This window comes from Ranitomeya variabilis, chromosome 2 (genome assembly GCF_051348905.1).
Source record: "Ranitomeya variabilis isolate aRanVar5 chromosome 2, aRanVar5.hap1, whole genome shotgun sequence".
NCBI lineage: Eukaryota > Metazoa > Chordata > Amphibia > Anura > Dendrobatidae > Ranitomeya > Ranitomeya variabilis.
The window spans coordinates 510,469,944-510,489,127 of record NC_135233.1 but is presented as its reverse complement, the minus strand read 5'-3'; the positions used below and the strand labels follow the sequence as shown (position 1 = coordinate 510,489,127).

Sequence of the window (19,184 nt, the reverse complement as noted above, 5' to 3'; positions counted from 1 at the left end):
TTGGATTCTTTATCGCAGCACACTTTCCACTTGTGGCCTGTCGCTATCTGATGCTTCTTGTTAATTCAATAACTCTCTAACGGACAAACAGGCACTAGCTTCCTTTACAAGCTGCCCAGCAACTCCTCCGCACATGCCTGCCATTGAATGCTTACCCTATCCCAAGCCAACAAGCTGCTTACAGGCTAATGACTGTAAAATCACACAACTATGTCACCTAAAACAGAAAATCCATGCAATAACATTAGCAAAGTCTTGAGAGAGAGGGGGGGTGTTGGACGACTTCTCCTTTTTAAAGAAGTACAGAAATGAGTAAAACCTTTGTACAATGTGGATATATACCGTAAATGGAACCTGTCATTTTATTCATGCTTCCTAAACCACATGCAGCACGAATCGTAGCCAGACTGCAATATCGGTAGAAGATCCAGTCATGGACCATAGTTAGAGGAGACTAGTCCGGTGCTGCCCCCGACTGGCTTTTAACAGCACTGATGTACACATGTAGGAAAGACCTGTCTATCACCTGGAGTGGTGGGAGGAAAAGCTGGCCAGGGGCGGCACAGAACTAGTTTGGTCTCTGTTTATAATGTCCAGACAATCTTTAAACTATGATTCTCTAAAATGCCGGAGAGTTTCATAGTGCAATATACCTTGCTGCATTTCGGCAGTCAGACTGATTCATGCTCCCTGCGTCTTGTCTTGCATGTATTGACTTAAGAGTTCCCTATAAATATAAGCTTTTAAGGACTTGTACAGACAACCGGATTATTGGTCCAAGCAAGATCCGACAAAGCAGATTCCATTCAGTCCATTGTTCTCCTATTAGGCCATACACAAGTCCATTTTTTTTTTTACCTTGGACCGTGCCAGTCCAAGAAAAAAAATATCTGTATGCCTAAGTTTCATCCAATATTCAGATCACAAATGGCCATGCAAGCCTACAAGTCCTTGGAAACCATCAGACCGATTTCCACAGAATGAAGCTGTAGAATTATTTTTTTTTCACCCTCTTTTGCTCATCTGAGAGAATCAGCGCACACTATGCTAACACTGATCAGAGTGTGATTAACATAATCGACCCAATTCTATCAGATGAAAGAATCTTCTGTCATCTGCACCTGACCTGACATCGAAATAATAAAACCATGACCCTCCAGGGTTTATACAGCAAGACTTGTGCAGATAAAGCTGACCTTTTTTTTGGAAGTACATCTGAACAGCAAGGTGGATTGCTGTTGAGGGGAGATAGAGAGAAAAAAAAAATCTATAAATCTTCAGCACAGCGAGTGTGACCTGAGCGTAAGTGTGACCTGAGCGTAAGTGTGACCTGAGCGTAAGTGTGACCGGCGGTAAGTGTGTGACTTGTGATTCAGTGACTTTGGAATCAGGGAGTTTCCAAGGGAGGAATTGCTTCTGTTTTTTTTTTTTTATTTTTTTTTTTAAATTAATACTTTGTATTTATTTTTAATTAAAGTTTCTGTGTGCTGCAATCCCCATTAGGAAATGTGCTCCACAATTGTTAATGCCATCCAGTGCACATCTTGCCACATGTATGCAGTCCTTGACCAGCTGGTCGAGGGTGCATACTGCTGTGCGAGATGTGAGCACATTGTGCATTTGGAAACCCAGATACTGGATCTAAATGTGCAGCTGGCAACACTGAGATCCATAGACAATATGGAGAGGAGTCTTCTGCTCACAGAGCAGACGCTCAATGGGATAGATGAGGAGGGGGATGGTAGGATGGAGCTGCAGGACAGTGTGGCAGTTAGCTGGGTGACAGATAGAAGGCGGGGTAGAGGGAAGAGTGCCAGGGAGGCTAGTCCTGATCTGGCACACCCCAATAAGTTTGCTAAGTTGGCAGATGAGGGGTGTGCCAGTGCAGGATTAGCACTGCTGCAGCCAGGCATGTCCTCTGAAAGCCGGAGGAGTGACTGCTCCAATAAGGAGGGAAATAGGAGAGCAGGGCAGGCCAGACAGGTGCTGGTAGTGGGGGACTCAATTATTAGGGGAACAGATAGGGCAATCTGTCACAAAGACAGGGATCGTCGGACGGTGTGCTGCCTACCTGGCGCTCGAGTCCGACACATCGCTGATCGGGTGGACAGGTTATTGGGAGGGGCTGGTGAGGACCCAGCGGTCATGGTGCACATTGGCACAAATGACAAAGTTAGAGGTAGGTGGAAGGTCCTTAAAGATGATTTCAGGGAATTAGGCTGCAAGCTGACAGCAAGGACCTCCAACGTGGTATTTTCCGAAATACTGCCTGTACCACGTGCCACGCCAGAGAGGCAACGGGAGATTAGGGAGGTTAATAAGTGGCTCAAGAATTGGTGTAGGAAGGAGCGGTTTGGGTTCCTGCAGAACTGGGCCGACTTCTCAGTTGGCTACAGGCTCTACGCTAGGGACGGGCTGCACCGCAATGGGGAAGGGGCAGCTGTGCTGGGGGAGAAAATGGTTAGAAGGTTGGAGGAGTGTTTAAACTAGGGATTGGGGGGGAGGGTATTCATTTTATAGGAGGGGAAGATAGTGCAGATAGAGACCTGGGCACAAATAAGGAAGTTGGGGGTGGCGGTGGCATGGGGGGTGGGGTTAGAACAGTTAGTAATTTAAGAAAGAATAGAGGTACAGAGAGGAACATCAAGTGCATGTATACTAATGCCAGAAGCCTCGCCAACAAAATGGATGAATTAGAACTAATGTTGTTGGAGCATAATTATGACATGGTGGGGATATCTGAGACGTGGCTGGATGAGAGCCATGACTGGGCTGTTAACTTGCAGGGCTATAGCCTGTTCAGAAATGACCGTACAGATAAGCGAGGGGGAGGGGTGTGTCTATATGTAAAATCTTCCTTAAAACCCATCCTGCGTGATAATATAGGTGAATTTAATGAAAATGTAGAGTCCCTGTGGGTGGAAATAAGGGGAGGGGGAAAAAATAATAAATTACTGATAGGGATTTGTTATAAATCTCCAAAAATAATGGAAGCAATGGAGAATAGCCTCGTAAAGCAAATAGATGAAGCTGCGACTCAAGGAGAAGTCATTATTATGGGGGACTTCAACTACCCTGAAATAGATTGGGGAACAGAAACCTGCAGTTCCAGCAAAGGTAATCGGTTTTTGACAACTATGAGAGACAATTACCTTTCACAACTGGTTCAGGACCCAACAAGGAGGGGGGCACTGCTAGACCTAATATTAACCAACAGGCCAGACCGCATATCAAATATAAGGGTTGGGGGTCACTTGGGGAATAGTGATCACAAAATAATAAGTTTTCATGTAACCTTTAATAAGATGGGTAGTAGGGGGGTGACAAGGACACTAAACTTCAGGAGGGCAAATTTCCAACGGATGAGAGAGGATCTTGGTGCAATTAACTGGGACGATATCCTGAGACACAAAAATACACAAAGAAAATGGGAGACGTTTATTAGCATCCTGGATAGGACCTGTGCACAGTATACACTCACCGGCCACTTTATTAGGTACACCTGTCCAACTTCTTGTTAACACTTAATTTCTAATCAGCCAATCACATGGCGGCAACTCAGTGCATTTAGGCATGTAGACATGGTCAAGACAATCTCCTGCAGTTCAAACCGAGCATCAGTATGGGGAAGAAAGGTGATTTGAGTGCCTTTGAACGTGGCATGGTTGTTGGTGCCAGAAGGGCTGGTCTGAGTATTTCAGAAACTGCTGATCTACTGGGATTTTCACGCACAACCATCTCTAGGGTTTACAGAGAATGGTCCGAAAAATAAAAAAAATCCAGTGAGCGGCAGTTCTGTGGGCGGAAATGCCTTGTTGATGCCAGAGGTCAGAGGAGAATGGGCAGACTGGTTCGAGCTGATAGAAAGGCAACAGTGACTCAAATCGCCACCCGTTACAACCAAGGTAGGCCTAAGAGCATCTCTGAACGCACAGTGCGTCGAACTTTGAGGCAGATGGGCTACAGCAGCAGAAGACCACACCGGGTACCACTCCTTTCAGCTAAGAACAGGAAACTGAGGCTACAATTTGTACAAGCTCATCGAAATTGGACAGTAGAAGATTGGAAAAACGTTGCTTGGTCTGATGAGTCTCGATTTCTGCTGCGACATTCGGATGGTAGGGTCAGAATTTGGCGTAAACAACATGAAAGCATGGATCCATCCTGCCTTGTATGGAGCATCTTTGGGATGTGCAGCCGACAAATCTGCGGCAACTGTGTGATGCCATCATGTCAATATGGACCAAAATCTCTGAGGAATGCTTCCAGCACCTTGTTGAATCTATGCCACGAAGAATTGAGGCAGTTCTGAAGGCAAAAGGGGGTCCAACCCGTTACTAGCATGGTGTACCTAATAAAGTGGCCGGTGAGTGTATACCGTATGGGAATAAACATACTAGAAATAGGAGGAAACCAATATGGCTAAATAGAGCTGTAAGGGGCGCAATAAGGGACAAAAAGAAAGCATTTAGAGAATTAAAGGAAGTAGGTAGTGAGGAGGCATTAAATAAATACAGAAAATTAAATAAATTCTGTAAAAAGCAAATCAAGGCAGCAAAGATTGAGACAGAGAGACTCATTGCCAGAGAGAGTAAAAATAATCCCAAAATATTCTTTAACTATATAAATAGTAAGAAACTAAAAAATGACAGTGTTGGCCCCCTTAAAAATAGTCTGGGTGAAATGGTGGATGAGGATGAGGAAAAAGCCAATATGCTAAATGACTTCTTTTCATCAGTATTTACAAAAGAAAATCCCATGGCAGACAAAATGACTAGTGATAAAAATTCCCCATTAAATGTCACCTGCTTAACCCAGCAGGAAGTACAGCGGCGTCTAAAAATAACTAAAATTGAAAAATCTCCAGGCCCGGATGGGATACACCCCCGAGTACTGCAGGAACTAAGTACAGTCATTGATAGACCATTATTTTTAATCTTTAAAGACTCCATAATAACAGGGTCTGTACCACAGGACTGGCGTATAGCAAATGTGGTGCCAATATTCAAAAAAGGGGCAAAAACTGAACTCGGTAATTATAGGCCAGTAAGCTTAACCTCTACTGTGGGTAAAATCCTGGAGGGCATTCTAAGGGATACTATACTGGAGTATCTGAAGAGGAATAACCTTATGACCCAGTATCAGCACGGGTTTACTAGGGACCGTTCATGTCAGACTAATTTGATCAGCTTCTATGAAGAGGTAAGTTCCGGACTGGACCAAGGGAACCCAGTGGACGTAGTGTATATGGACTTTTCCAAAGCTTTTGATACGGTGCCACACAAAAGGTTGTTACATAAAATGAGAGTAATGGGGATAGGGGAAAATATGTGTAAGTGGGTTGAGAGCTGGCTCAGGGATAGGAAACAAAGGGTGGTTATTAATGGAGCACACTCGGACTGGGTTGCGGTTAGCAGTGGGGTACCACAGGGGTCAGTATTGGGCCCTCTTCTTTTCAACATATTTATTAATGACCTTGTAGGGGGCATTCAGAGTAGAATTTCAATATTTGCAGATGACACTAAACTCTGCAGGGTAATCAATACAGGGGAGGACAATTTTATATTACAGGATGATTTATGTAAACTAGAAGCTTGGGCTGATAAATGGCAAATGAGCTTTAATGGGGATAAATGTAAGGTCATGCACTTGGGTAGAAGTAATAAGATGTATAACTATGTGCTTAATTCTAAAACTCTGGGCAAAACCGTCAATGAAAAAGACCTGGGTATATGGGTGGATGACAAACTCATATTCAGTGGCCAGTGTCAGACAGCTGCTACAAAGGCAAATAAAATAATGGGATGTATTAAAAGAGGCATAGATGCTCATGAGGAGAACATAATTTTACCTCTATACAAGTCACTAGTTCGACCACACTTAGAATACTGTGCACAGTTCTGGTCTCCGGTGTATAAGAAAGACATAGCTGAACTGGAGCGGGTGCAGAGAAGAGCGACCAAGGTTATTAGAGGACTGGGGGGTCTGCCATACCAAGATAGGTTATTACACTTGGGGCTATTTAGTTTGGAAAAACGAAGACTAAGGGGTGATCTTATTTTAATGTATAAATATATGAGGGGACAGTACAAAGACCTTTCTGATGATCTTTTTAATCATAGACCCGAGACAGGGACAAGGGGGCATCCTCTACGTCTGGAGGAAAAAAGGTTTAAGCATAATAACAGACGCGGATTCTTTACTGTAAGAGCAGTGAGACTATGGAACTCTCTGCCGTATGATGTTGTAATGAGTGATTCATTACTTAAATTTAAGAGGGGACTGGATGCCTTTCTGGAAAAGTATAATGTTACAGGGTATATACACTAGATTCCTTGATAAGGCGTTGATCCAGGGAACTAGTCTGATTGCCGTATGTGGAGTCGGGAAGGAATTTTTTTCCCCATGGTGGAGTTATTCTTTGCCACATGGTTTTTTTTGCCTTCCTCTGGATCAACATGTTAGGGCATGTTAGGTTAGGCTATGGGTTGAACTAGATGGACTTACAGTCTTCCTTCAACCTTAATAACTATGTAACTATGTAATATCCTCACTAAAAGTGGTCATGTTCTTAAAGGGGTTGCACAAACTCAGCAAGTTATCACTTATCCACACTGTGATAACTTGCTGATCACTATGGGTCCAACCACTAAGACCCCAACCAATCCAAGAAACTGCACTGTGAAATGTCGACTAACAATTTAAGCTAGATTTTACATTTTTGCTATCTGAGACCTTTAAGAGATTTATCCAAGCTTTAATTTTTATTAAAGGGAACCTGTCACCCCCAAAATGGAAGTTGAGCTAAGCCCACCGGCATCAGGGGCTTATCTACAGCGTTCTGTAATGCTGTAGATAAGCCCCCGATGCATCTTGAAAGATGAGAAAAAAAGGTTAGATTATACTCACCTGGGCGGGTGGTCCGATCCGATGGGCGTCGCGGTCCGGTTCGGGGCCTCCTATCTTCATTTGCTGACGTCCTCTTCTTGTCTTCATGCTGCGGCTCCGGCGCAGGTGTACTTTGTCTGCCCTGTTGAGGGCAGAGCAAAGTATTGCAGTGCGCAGGCGCCAGGAAAGGTCAGAGAGGCCCAGCACCTGCGCACTGCAATACTTTGCTCTGGCCTCAACAGGGCAGACATAGTACGCCGGAGCCGCAGCGTGACTACAAGTAGAGGACGTCATCGTAAGAAGATGGGAGGTGCTGGACCGGACCGCGACACCCGTCGGACCGGACCGCAGCGGGACCGCCCCTGGGTGAGTATAATGTAACCTCTTTTTCTCATCTTTCAGGATACATTGGGGGCTTATCTACAGCATTACAGAATGCTGTAGATAAACCCCTGATGCCGGTGGGCTTAGCTCAACTTCCATTTTGGGGGTGACATGTTCCCTTTAAACTTGTTTTTAAAATGTTATACTTTTTTTTTTTTTTTTTTTTTTGTCCGTAATTATACCATATGAGTGAAACTCTTGGCACAAAAATTAAAATTCTCATCGATCCCCTGATGCTCATGTCTACTCCCATTTGACATTGCTAAGCCAATCACTGGCTACAGAGGTCACATGATGTAATCTGCAGCAGGAAGATGAGACAACACAGCTGTTGCTTTTATTTATTTATTTTTTTAAATATTACTATAGACAATCCCTCTAAATTTTTGGCCTGTCCCATGGAGCTCTACATTGCACAAAATGTTAACTTCCCTACATACTCTTCTTTTAGATTTAATGATCACCTGCAATCTTCTAGTAAGCTGTAGCTAAAGCCTGACCTCTGAGACCTCCCAACAACTCTGCCGGTTGTCTATGGGTTCAGTATAAGGGTACGTTCACACAGGACTTTTTTGCTGCAGATTTTTGCTGCTTTTTTTATGCTAATTTTCAGCTGCTTTTTACAGTACCAGTAAAGCCTATGAGATTTCAGAAATCTCATGCACACACGTTGGTTTTTTGTTTGATCAGTATTTTCTGCTTTGCTGCTTTTTTTGGACATAGGGCATGTCACTTCTTTCAGCGTTTTTGCTGCGTTTTTGCAGCGTTTTTTCACCCATTGACTTGAATGGGTGATGAAAAAAACGCTGAAAAAACGCATGTAGCATTATTTGCTGCGTTTTTTGTGCAGAAAATCATGGCCAGCAGGAAGGGATCTCACAGCCAAGAGCTTAGGGGTGTGGTTAGTGAGGTGTGAAGAGCCATTGTGAGTCATTGTGAGGTGTCCTGATTGTGATCTATTGTGAGGGAGTTCCTGATAGTAAGGTGTGAAGAGCCATTGTGAGGTGTCCTAGCAGCTGAAAATTGGCATAAAAAAAGCAGCAAAAATCTGCAGCAAAAAAAAGCAGCAAAAAAGTCCTGTGTGAACGTACCCAAAAAACGCACCAAATACGCACCAAAATAACGCACCTAAATTAGCATAAAAAAAAGCAGCAAAAAAGTCCTGTGTGAACGTACCCTAAAGCAGTTTTTTGTTCTTTGACAAGTAATGGTCTGCATCCCAGGCTATATTCTGATGCATCTGAGTAACGACCGCTAGAAATAATTGTTCAGGAGGTTGATCATGGTGTTTTTGTTTGTGTTCTCATTCACGATTTCTTCTTCTCCTTGCAGAATAAAACCTTTTGCCTGGATTGGGAAACAATAAAATATGGCTGCCCACGAATCTGACGTCTGCAGCCATGTAAGAGTGGTCATCAGAGTCCGTCCTCCAAACGAGAAGGAGAAAGTAGCCAATTTTACCAGCGTTGTGCAAGTGGTTGATAAACACATTCTCGTTTTTGACCCAAAAGCTGAAGAAGTAAATTTTTTTCACGGCAGAAGTGCTGCCAATCGGGACATAACCAGAAGGAAAAATAAAGATCTTAAGTTTGTGTTTGATTGCGTCTTTGATGAAAATTCATCCCAGCAAGAAGTTTTTGAACAGACCACAAGGGTCGTGCTTGATGGCGTTTTGAATGGATACAACTGCACTGGTATGTAAAGGTTTCTCTTTTTCTATTGATATATCCAACTATATCTCCACTGATTGTCTTTAAAACCTTGCAAAATATGCACCAGCCAACCTATGTCTGGCAGAGCGAGGAGGGTCTTGAGCGTTTTTGCTCTGCAATATGATTTCCAATTACCCTTATAAAAACAATTTTAGAATTTCTTAGGCCTATGAAACCATGTGCTTTGGTCAGGAGAGCCAGCCATCAGATCTAATCCGAACACGGTCTGTTCTTCATGGATGTTTGTAATCAGTCTTAAAGGGAACCTGTCACCCCCAAAATCGGAGGTGAGCTAAGCCCCACCAGCATCAGGGGCTCATCTACATTCTGTAATGCTGTAGATAAGCCCCCGATGTATCCTGATGAGAAAAAGAGGTTAGATTATACTCACCAGGGGCGGTCCCGCTACGGTCCGGTCGGATGGGCGTCGCTGTCCGGGGCCTCCCATCTTCTTACGATGACGTCCTCTTCTTGTATTCACTCTGCGGCTCCAGCGCAGGCATACTTTGTCTGCCCTGTTGAGGGCAGAGCAAAGTATTGCAGTGCACAGGCTCTGGGAAAGGTCAGAGAGGCCCGGCGCCTGCGCACTGCTGTACTTTGCTCTGCCCTCAACAGGGCAGACATAGTACGCCGGAGCTGCAGCGTGAAGACAAGAAGAGGACGTCATCGTAAGAAGATGGGAGGCGCTGTACCGGACCGTGACGCCCATCGGATCGGACCGCCCCTGGGTGAGTATAATCTAATCTCTTTTTCTCATCTTTCAGGTTGCATCGGGGGCTTATCTACAGCATTACAGAATGCTGTAGATAAGCACCTGATGCTGGTGGGCTTAGCTCACCTTCGATTTTGGGGGTGACAGATTCCCTTTAATGAAATAACAATGATAATTCAATTTCCCCCTGTCTTATTTGTCACCGGATCAGCAGACGTAAGTTATACCATATTGCCACCTCTTGGACTCCAGACTAGCCATTTGGCGTGTGGGTATCAGAGCCTTTAATCAAGGGCTAGTCTGGTTGCTACCAGCAATTAGCGCTAAGCTCACAGTTTAAGGAAATATGTCTTCAGAAAATCTATTGCCTTAAAGGGTACCTGTCACCAGAAATAACACTGTTAACCTGCAGATATGCAGTTAGTCTGCAGGTTAACAGAGTTATGATGCTGTCCGGCGCCTGCACGCAGCCGATTGTATCAAGGAGAAAATTATCTTTGTTCTCCCGCCAGCATTCTGTATTCAGACGTGGAGGTGGGGCACACCGGATTAAGTCATCAGCACTGACTGACAGCCGGCCCAAATGTAGAACCAGTGTCAGTCAGGGCCTGGGATGTGGTTACAACAGCCGCTCTGTATACTCAACAGTGACTGAACTGCCCACACTCCTATGACTAAATATTGAATGCTGGCGGGGGAATAAATATAATTTTCTCCCTGCTGCGTACAGGCGCCGGACCGCATCCAAACATTAAAAAGTTATAGTCCTTAGAATAAAGCGATGCAAAAATAATCATTTTTTATATAAAATAGTTTTCTTATAACAGCGCCAAAATATAAAAAAATGATTTAAATGACTTATCTCTGTAATTGTTCTGACCAAAACAATAAAACTGATTTATCAATTTTACCAAACGTGGAATGGTATAAACGCGCCCCCCCCCCCCCCCCCCCCAAAAAAAAAAAAAAAAAAAAAAAGAAATTCACGAATAGCTGGTTTTTGGTCATTCTGCCTCACAAAAATCGGAATAGAAAGCGATCAAAAAATGTCACGTGCCCGAAAATGGCACCAATAAAAACGCCAACTCGTCTCGCAAAGAACAAGACCTCACATGACTCGGTGGACCATAAAATATTTTTTGCAATAAAAAGCGTCTCTTAGTGTGTGACAGCTGCCAATCATGAAAAACTGCTAAAAAACCCCGCTATAAATAGTAAATCAAACCCCTCTTTATCACCCACCATTACTCCCAAGCAACATGCCCTTTGCCTTGGGGTCATACTTGATTCCGAGCTTTCATTCACCCCCACATCCGCTCATTGGCTCGCTCTTCTTATCTGCATCTCAAAAACATTTCTAGAATTCACCTTTTTCTTACTTTCTACTCTGCAAAAACTTTTACTGTTTCACTTACTCATTCTCGTCTGGACTATTGTAACTCCTCTACTAATCGCCTCCATCTTGCCAAACTCTTCCCTCTCCAATCTGTCCTGAATGCTGCAGCCAGGATCATATTCCTCACCAACCGTTACACCGATGCCTCTACCTTGTGCCAGTCATTACACTGGTTACCCATCCACTCCACAATCCAGTACAAAACTATTTCTCTATTACAGGCCTACTTCACAACCCTCATATCTTCCCTATCCTACAACCCCAAACAGTTATTCAAAACCTTTAACTTCTTCCTCCACCGCCCACTTACCCCTCCAACCTCCCTCATCTCTGCTGAGGACTTTGCCACACACTTTAACCCCTTTCTAACGCACTATCCCGTCGAGGTGGTATGGGGGCCCGTATGACCACCGACGGGATAGTACGTCTTTACAGATCAACCACGCTCATGGGGGGAGCATGGCCGATGAGGGCCGGGTGTCCGCTAAAGATGATCAAAGATGATCGCAGTGTTCCGGCGGCACAGGGAAGCATCGTGCAGGGAGCGTTGCTCCAAGGGTCTCCTAGCTCCTCCTCCCTGCAGGCCCAGATCCAAAATGGCTGCGGGGGGCCTTCCGAGTCCTGCAGGGAGGTGGCTTGCAAGCGCCTGCTCAGAGCAGGCGACGGCAAGCCTCCTGCAGTGCCTGTGTGATCGCTGATCTGACACAGTGTACTGCAAAGTGTCAGATCAGCGATCTGACACTATAGCATAATGTCCCCCCTGGAGCAATGTTTAAAAAAAAAAATTTTTTTACATGTGTTAAAAAAAAAAAAATCCTAAATAAAGGTAAAAAAAAAAAAATTGTTCCAATAAATATATTTCCTTATCTAAACAATAAAAATACACACATTTTGTATTGCCGCGTCCGTAACGACCCGACCTATAAAACTGTCACACTAGATAACCCCTTCAGTGAACACCATTAAAAAAAAAGAGGCATAAAATGAAGCTTTATTATCATACCGCCAAACAAAAAGTGTAATAACACGCGATCAAAAAGACGGATATAAATAACCATGGTACCGCTGAAAACGTCATCTTGTCCCGCAAAAAACGAGCCGTCAAACAGCGTCATCAACGAAAAAATTAAGTTATAGTCCTCAGAATAAAGCGATGCAAAAATAATTATTTTTTATATAAAATACGGTAGTTTTTATGGTATAAAAGTGCCAAAACATAACAAAAAATGATTTAAATGATGTATCGCTGTAATCGTTCAGACCCGAAGAATAAAACTACTCTATGAATTTTACCAAACGTGGAACGGTATAAGCGCCCCCCCAAAAGAAACTCATGAATAGCTGGTTTTTGTTCATTCTACCTCACAAAAATTGGAATAAAACGCGATCAAAAAATGTCACGTGCCCGAAAATGTTGCCAATAAAAACGCCAACTCGTCTCGCAAAAAACAAGACCTCACATGACTCTGTGGACCAAAATATGGAAAAATTATAGCTCTCAAAATGTGGAGACGCAAACACTATTTTTTGCAATAAAAAGCGTCTTTTAGTGTGTGACGGCTGCCAATCATAAAAATTTGCTAAAAAATCCGCTATAAAAGTAAATCAAACCCCCCTTCATCACCCCCTTAGTTAGGGAAAAATAATTAAATTTAAAAAAAAATTATTTATTTCCATTTTCCCATTAGGGTTGGGGCTAAAGTTAGGGTTTGGATTACATTTACGGTTGGGATTAGGGTTGTGGTTAGGGTTATGATTCAGATTAGGGTTATGGGTATGTTTGGGTTAGGGGTGTGTTTGGGTTGGGGTTTCAGTTAGAATTGGGGAGTTTCCACTGTTTAGGCACATCAGGGTCTCTCCAAACGCGACATAACGTCCTATCTCCATTCCAGCCAATTCTGTGTTGAAAAAGTAAAACGGCACTCCTTCCCTTCCAAGTTCTGCCATGTGCCCAAACAGTGGTTTACCCCCACATATGGGGTATCAGCATACTCAGGACAAATTGCATAACAACTTTTGGGGTCCAATTTCTCCTGTTACCCTTGGTAAAATAAAACAAATTGGAGCTGAAGTAAATTTTTTGTGAAAAAAGTTAATGTTCATTTTTGTTTTTAAACATTCCAAAAATTCCTGTGAAACACCTGAAGGGTTAATAAACTTGTGGTTTTGAGCACCTTGAGGGGTGCAGTTCTTAGAATGGTGTCACACTTGGGTGTTTTCTATCATATAGACCCCTCAAAGTGAATTCAAATGTCATGTGGTCCCTAAAAAAAAAAATGGTGTTGTAAAAATGAGATGTTGCTGGTGAACTTTTAACCCTTATAAATCCCTAACAAAAAAAATGTTGGTTCCAAAATTGTGCTGATTTAAAGCAGACATGTGGGAAATGTTACTTATTTTGTGTGACATATCTCTGTGATTTAAGGGCATAAAAATTCAAAGTTGGAAAATTGCGACATTTTAAATTTTTTTGCTAAATTTACATTTTTTTTCACAAATAAATGCAGGTAATATCAAAGAAATTTTACTACTATCATGAAGTACAATATGTCATGAGAAAACGGTGTCAGAATCAGTGGGATCCGTTGAAGTGTTCTACCTCATAAAGGGACAGTGGTCAGAATTGTAAAAATTGGCCTGGTCATTAACGTGCAAACCACACTTGGGGATTAAGGGGTTAAAATCAACTTTAATTGTTCTTGGGAAATCCCTTCAAAGTTTAATTTTAAAGTGAACCTGACCGCTGGTACTTCCCAATCTGTGGGCATCGTGTATCTCGTACTTGCTGTATGATCTCAGTCATGCTGTAAAAGCTGCTGGGGACGGGGTCGCACTGGAGACTTCTCCTCACCCGCTGCCCTGGATTAACAGGTCTCTACCTCAGTGCACACAGACTGTATATAGGACTCGCACTGCCGAGAATGATGACCTGCTCAGCGAGCGTTTTTGATAGCTCGCGTGATCAGCAGCCTGTTTACACGGCAAGATAATTGTGAGACTAATGTTTTTAACAATCCTCGATTGCGATCATATTGCTGTGTAAATGCCCTTTACAATAGTTGGGACTAGTGATGAGTGAGTATACTCGTTGCTCTGGTTTTCCCGAGCACACTCGGGTGATCTCCGAGTATTTGTAAGTGCTCGGAGATCTACAGTGCCTTGCGAAAGTATTCAGCTCCCTGGAACTTTTCAACCTTTTCCCACATATCATGCTTCAAACATAAAGATATCAAATGTACATTTTTGGTGAAGAATCAACAACAAGTGGAACACAACTGTGATGTTGAACAAAATTTATTGGTTATTTTAAATTTTTGTGGAAATTCAAAAACTGAAAAGTGGGGCGTGCAATATTATTCAGCCCTTTAACTTCCAGTGCAGCAAACTCACTCCTGAAGTTCATTGTGGATCTCTGAATGATCCACTGTTGTCCTAAATGCCTAATAATGATAAATATAATCCACCTGTGTGTAATCAAGTCTCCGTATAAATGCACCTGCTCTGTGATAGTCTCAGGGTTCTGTTTGAAGCACAGAGAGCATCATGAAGACCAAGGAACACAACAGGCAGGTCCGTGATACTGTTGTGGAGAAGTTTAAAGCCAGATTTGGATACAAAATGATTTCCAAAACTTTAAACATCCCAAGGAGCACTGTGCAAGCGATCATATTGAAATGGAAGAAGTATCCTACCATTGCAAATCTACCAAGACCCGGCCGTCCTTCTAAACTTTCATCTCAAACAAGGAGAAGACTGATCAGAGATGCAGCCAAGAGGCCCATGATCACTCTGGATGAACTGCAGAGATCTACAGCTGAGGTGGGACAGTCTGTCCATAGGACAACAATCAGTCGTACACTGCACAAATCTGGCCTTTATGGAAGAGTGGCAAGAAGAAAGCCATTTCTCAAAGATATCCATAAAAAGTGTTGTTTAAAGTTTGCAACAAGCCACCTGGGAGACATACCAAACATGTGGAAGAAGGAGCTCTGGTCAGATGAAGCCAAAATCAAACTTTTTGGCAACAATGCCAAGCGATATGTTTGGCGTAAAGGCAACACAGCTCATCATGCTGAACACACCATCCCCACTGTCAAACATGGTGGTGGCAGCATCATGGTTTGGGCCTGCTTTTCTTCAGCAGGGACAGGGAAGATGGTTAAAATTGATTGGGAAGATGGATGGAGCCAAATACAGGACCAATTATTGAAGAAAAGCTGTTGGAGTCTGCAAAAGACCTGAGACTGGGACGGAGATTTATCTTCTAACAAGACAATGATCCCAAACATAAAGCAAAATCTACAATGGAATGGTTCACAAATAAACATATCCAGGTGTTAGAATGGCCAAGTCAAAGTCCAGACCTCAATCAAATAGAGAATCTGTGGAAAGAGCTGAAAACTGCCGTTCACAAACGATCTCCATCAAACCTCACTGAGCTCGAGCTGTTAGCCAAGGAAGAATGGGCAAGAATTTTAGTCTCTTGATGTACAAAACTGATAGAGACATACCTCAAGCAAAACTGCAGCTGTAATCGCAGCAAAAGGTGGCACAACAAAGTATTAAGTTAAAGGGGCTGAATAATATTGCACGCCCCACTTTTCAGTTTTTGAATTTTCACAAAAATTTTTAAAATAACCAATACATTTTGTTCAACTTCACAATTGTGTTCCACTTTTTGTTAATTCTTCACCAAAAATGTACATTTGGTATCTTTATGTTTGAAGCATGATGTGGCAAAAAGGTTGAAAAGTTCCAGGGAGCCGAATACTTTCGCAAGGCACTGTAGTTTTCATTGCCTCAGCTGCATGATTTACAGCTGACTGACAGCTTGAATACATGTGGGGATTCCCTAGCAACCAGGTAACCCCCACATGTACTCAGGCTGGCTAGCAGCCATAAATCATGCAGCTGCGTCAACAAAAACTAAATCTCCGAGCCCTCACAAATACCCGGAGACCACTCGAGCGTGCTCGAGGAAAACCCGAGCAACGAGTACACTCGCTCATCACTAGTTGGAACACATTGTGGTCCACCTTATTCTGAAGTAAGTAAGTTTTCCTCCATGTGCTATCCAAATACTATTGTAAATCCAATCTAGCTTAGGACTTCAGAGGCGGTAATGGTTGAGGTGAATATAAGGTCACCAGCTTGACTGCAGATCATAAGCCGGAGATCTGCCCTGTCTGGGTACAAGTATCGTTGTGCTACCCATTACCAGACCCATGCTAATTGGGACAGCAAAGGCAGGTATAGTAGCAGCATAAAATTCTTAATGCCTTCTTAATGCCTCCGGTAAATTACTCCGTGCTTGTCCTATCCTTAGTCCTTCTCAATTTGGCAATGTTCTGTTGTCAGCTTTAACAACTTTTCTTTGTCTCCTTAGTTTTGGCTTATGGAGCTACAGGAGCAGGCAAGACTCACACAATGCTGGGCTCTCCTGGGTGTCCTGGAGTGATGTATCTCACCATGATGGATCTGTATGACCGAATAGACAGCATGAAAGAGGAAAAGGTTTGCAACGTCGCTGTCTCTTACCTGGAGGTTAGTTTTTCTTTTACTTTCTTGTGGTCTTCACCTGTGGTGGTTCCATGCCTGGTAAATGTGTTGCTTGACCGGAGTGTCAGAAGATCCTGGCTCTGCCCGGTCCGCAGGACTCTGTATGTGAGACTTCGTAGCTGGGTGTAGAAATCTGTTTTTGGAGTGATATGTGCATATTACACTTCTACTTTTATATTGTGCCTCTTGTGAGAGCAGCGTTTGTCCTCTGTCTCTTCATGGCTAGTGGTGATCTGTAATATCTTTCTCTGCTAATTTACATCAAAACTAAACTAATGTATTTCTAAAGCTGCTCTTCGCTGTTCAATCTTCCATGCCGAGTAATGTGAGAAAACACTGAAGTCTCTATAGACACAAATGTACATTGTTGGAGATGATTCATTTCTGAAATATAGATCATAGTATAAATGCTGATTAATTTTGGTTTTTTTTTAATCTTTGTTTTTTATAATTCTGTTTTCATTATGAACCTGCAGTTTATCTTTAAGCTAATTAACAGGTGCCTTCTATACAGCCTTAAGCTGGTCACTGTCACTAGACGAATGTGTTGGGCTTTGTCTGTCCTCAATTGTATATGTTGTGTCTGAACTGCCACCATCTGCAGATGTCAGGTGAAAGAAGGAGTCTGACGGTCACTTTCGGCATTCCAAATAATTCTTATGGGGGAACAGCCCTCTCCAGAGGTGTTGGGAAGCTGTTTGCTTCCCTCTCTGAAAAGAAAAAAGAAGTGAGCCTGAACATAAGTTGGTATACCAGCAATCTAAGAGCATGTTCACACTGTAGCCATTTCACAGACCTCACCCAAGAAAAAAACATGAGCATAAACCTATAGTAAGTAAATGGTAGTAGTACAAGCTTTGCTGCGGCTCATTTCTTTGGTCTTGCTGTTATGTACATACAGGGCCGCGGCCCCCTTTCTGAGCTGGGCACTTCATCTCTATGGCTTCCCATGACATGTGGCTGCACAGTCGGCCCCTTGTCCTGCTCGGCCCTTATTCACATGGAGCTCAGCTGACACATAGTAAGGTTTTATTACAAGACAGGTTAGGACCGTTCAGATTGGGTACACCTTGTCGCGGTGTAATGGCTGTTACACTTTTTTGTTCAAAATGGTGTTTACGAAGTATCCAATGTTACTTCCATGTGCTATTAATTTTCTGTAGCTTATATGCTCATTTAGTTTTTTCTTGGATTTTTCGTCCCTCTCTGCAGTGGGAACACGTGCACTCTTGGCTGGGCCTAGCATGTGTGTGTATGTCTGTCTACAGCTGATCAATATGTATGGCCACTTTAAACCCTAGTGCACATGGCAAATCTATGTGCAAAGACCTCGTCAGCGCCGACAAGTCTGTGTCTGAGTCATCCATGTGCCGATGTTTCTAGGAGAGAGTACTCCTGTCCTGTGCTCCTACAACATGGCTCTGGTATAGGCCACTTGGGCTCTATAGCTGGGATTCTTTTTCTTTTAAAATGCTGAAAACGTCACAATATATTCAGAAGCAGCAGTATTTTTGCATCAGTCCCTTCATCAAAGACTTCAGTCGTGTTTAACTCTGTAAAGTCTTCTGTCATTTCCATACAAAACTCTTTAACCCCTTAATGACAGCCAATACGTCTTTTAACTGACCTGAGATATAAGAGAATAGCCTCCCCATACAGGTGACAATCCAGCATCCGTCGGTTGTACACTATAGCTGACAACTTGCTGCATCAGCCACGATCAGTGTTTGCACCATCCATATCTTTTTAACCCCTTAGATGCTGCTGTCAATAGTGACTACATCATTATAAATGGTTAACAGAGTCTGGGGGCTTCCTCTTTATCCAAATTGGTGCCCCCAGATCATGATTGTGTTGTCCTGATGTTTGTCATGGCAATTCATGACCAAATAGCGGCCTTAAGAGTCTGCCGGCTCTAGTAATCTGTTCAGAAGTTAGAGGCATTTAGGTGGTAAAAATACACTTTTTCATTTCTGTCATACTACTTTTCAGGTGCTTTACAGGAATTAATGCAGAGTTAATAAACTACCTGACTGCAGTTTTCAATATGTCTAGGGGTGCTGTTTTTAAAATGGTATCACGTTTGGGGGTTTCCCAATATATAGGACCCCTAAAGTCACTTCAAACATTGATAAGTCCGTAAAAAATAAATTTTGTAAATTTCCTTGAAAAAATGAAAAATTGCTGCTACATTTTTAATCCTCCTAAAATGCTAACAAAATAAAATAACATTTTACAAATGGTGCTGATGTAAAGCAGACATGTGGGAAATATTATTTATTAATGGTTTGCTGCAGTATCACCATCTGGATTAAAGGGATAACCATTCAAATTTTGAAAATTGCTAATTTTTTAACATTTTTCTAAAATTTTTGATATTTTTTATAAATAAACACAAAACATGTTCACCTAAATTTACCATCATCATAAAGTGTAATGTGTCACGAAAAAACAATCTCAAATCAGTGTGATTTGTTGATGCGTTGCAGAGTTATTACCACTTAAAGTGACACTGGTCAGATTTCAAAAATTT

At 42.6% G+C, this 19,184-nt stretch overlaps 1 protein-coding gene across 2 annotated transcripts in view; it reads left to right on the top strand.

Annotated features, from left to right (window-relative positions):
- KIF18A (kinesin family member 18A) overlaps positions 1-19,184 on the top strand; it is a 174,212-nt gene that overhangs the window by 53,060 nt on the left and 101,968 nt on the right. For both annotated transcript variants that reach the window (XM_077288046.1, XM_077288047.1), the window contains 2 exons: positions 8,605-8,966; positions 16,479-16,636. In XM_077288046.1, coding sequence (XP_077144161.1) covers positions 8,642-8,966; positions 16,479-16,636 — 483 coding nt within the window. In that variant the 5' untranslated portion in view covers positions 8,605-8,641. The remainder of the gene's footprint in view (positions 1-8,604; positions 8,967-16,478; positions 16,637-19,184) is intronic.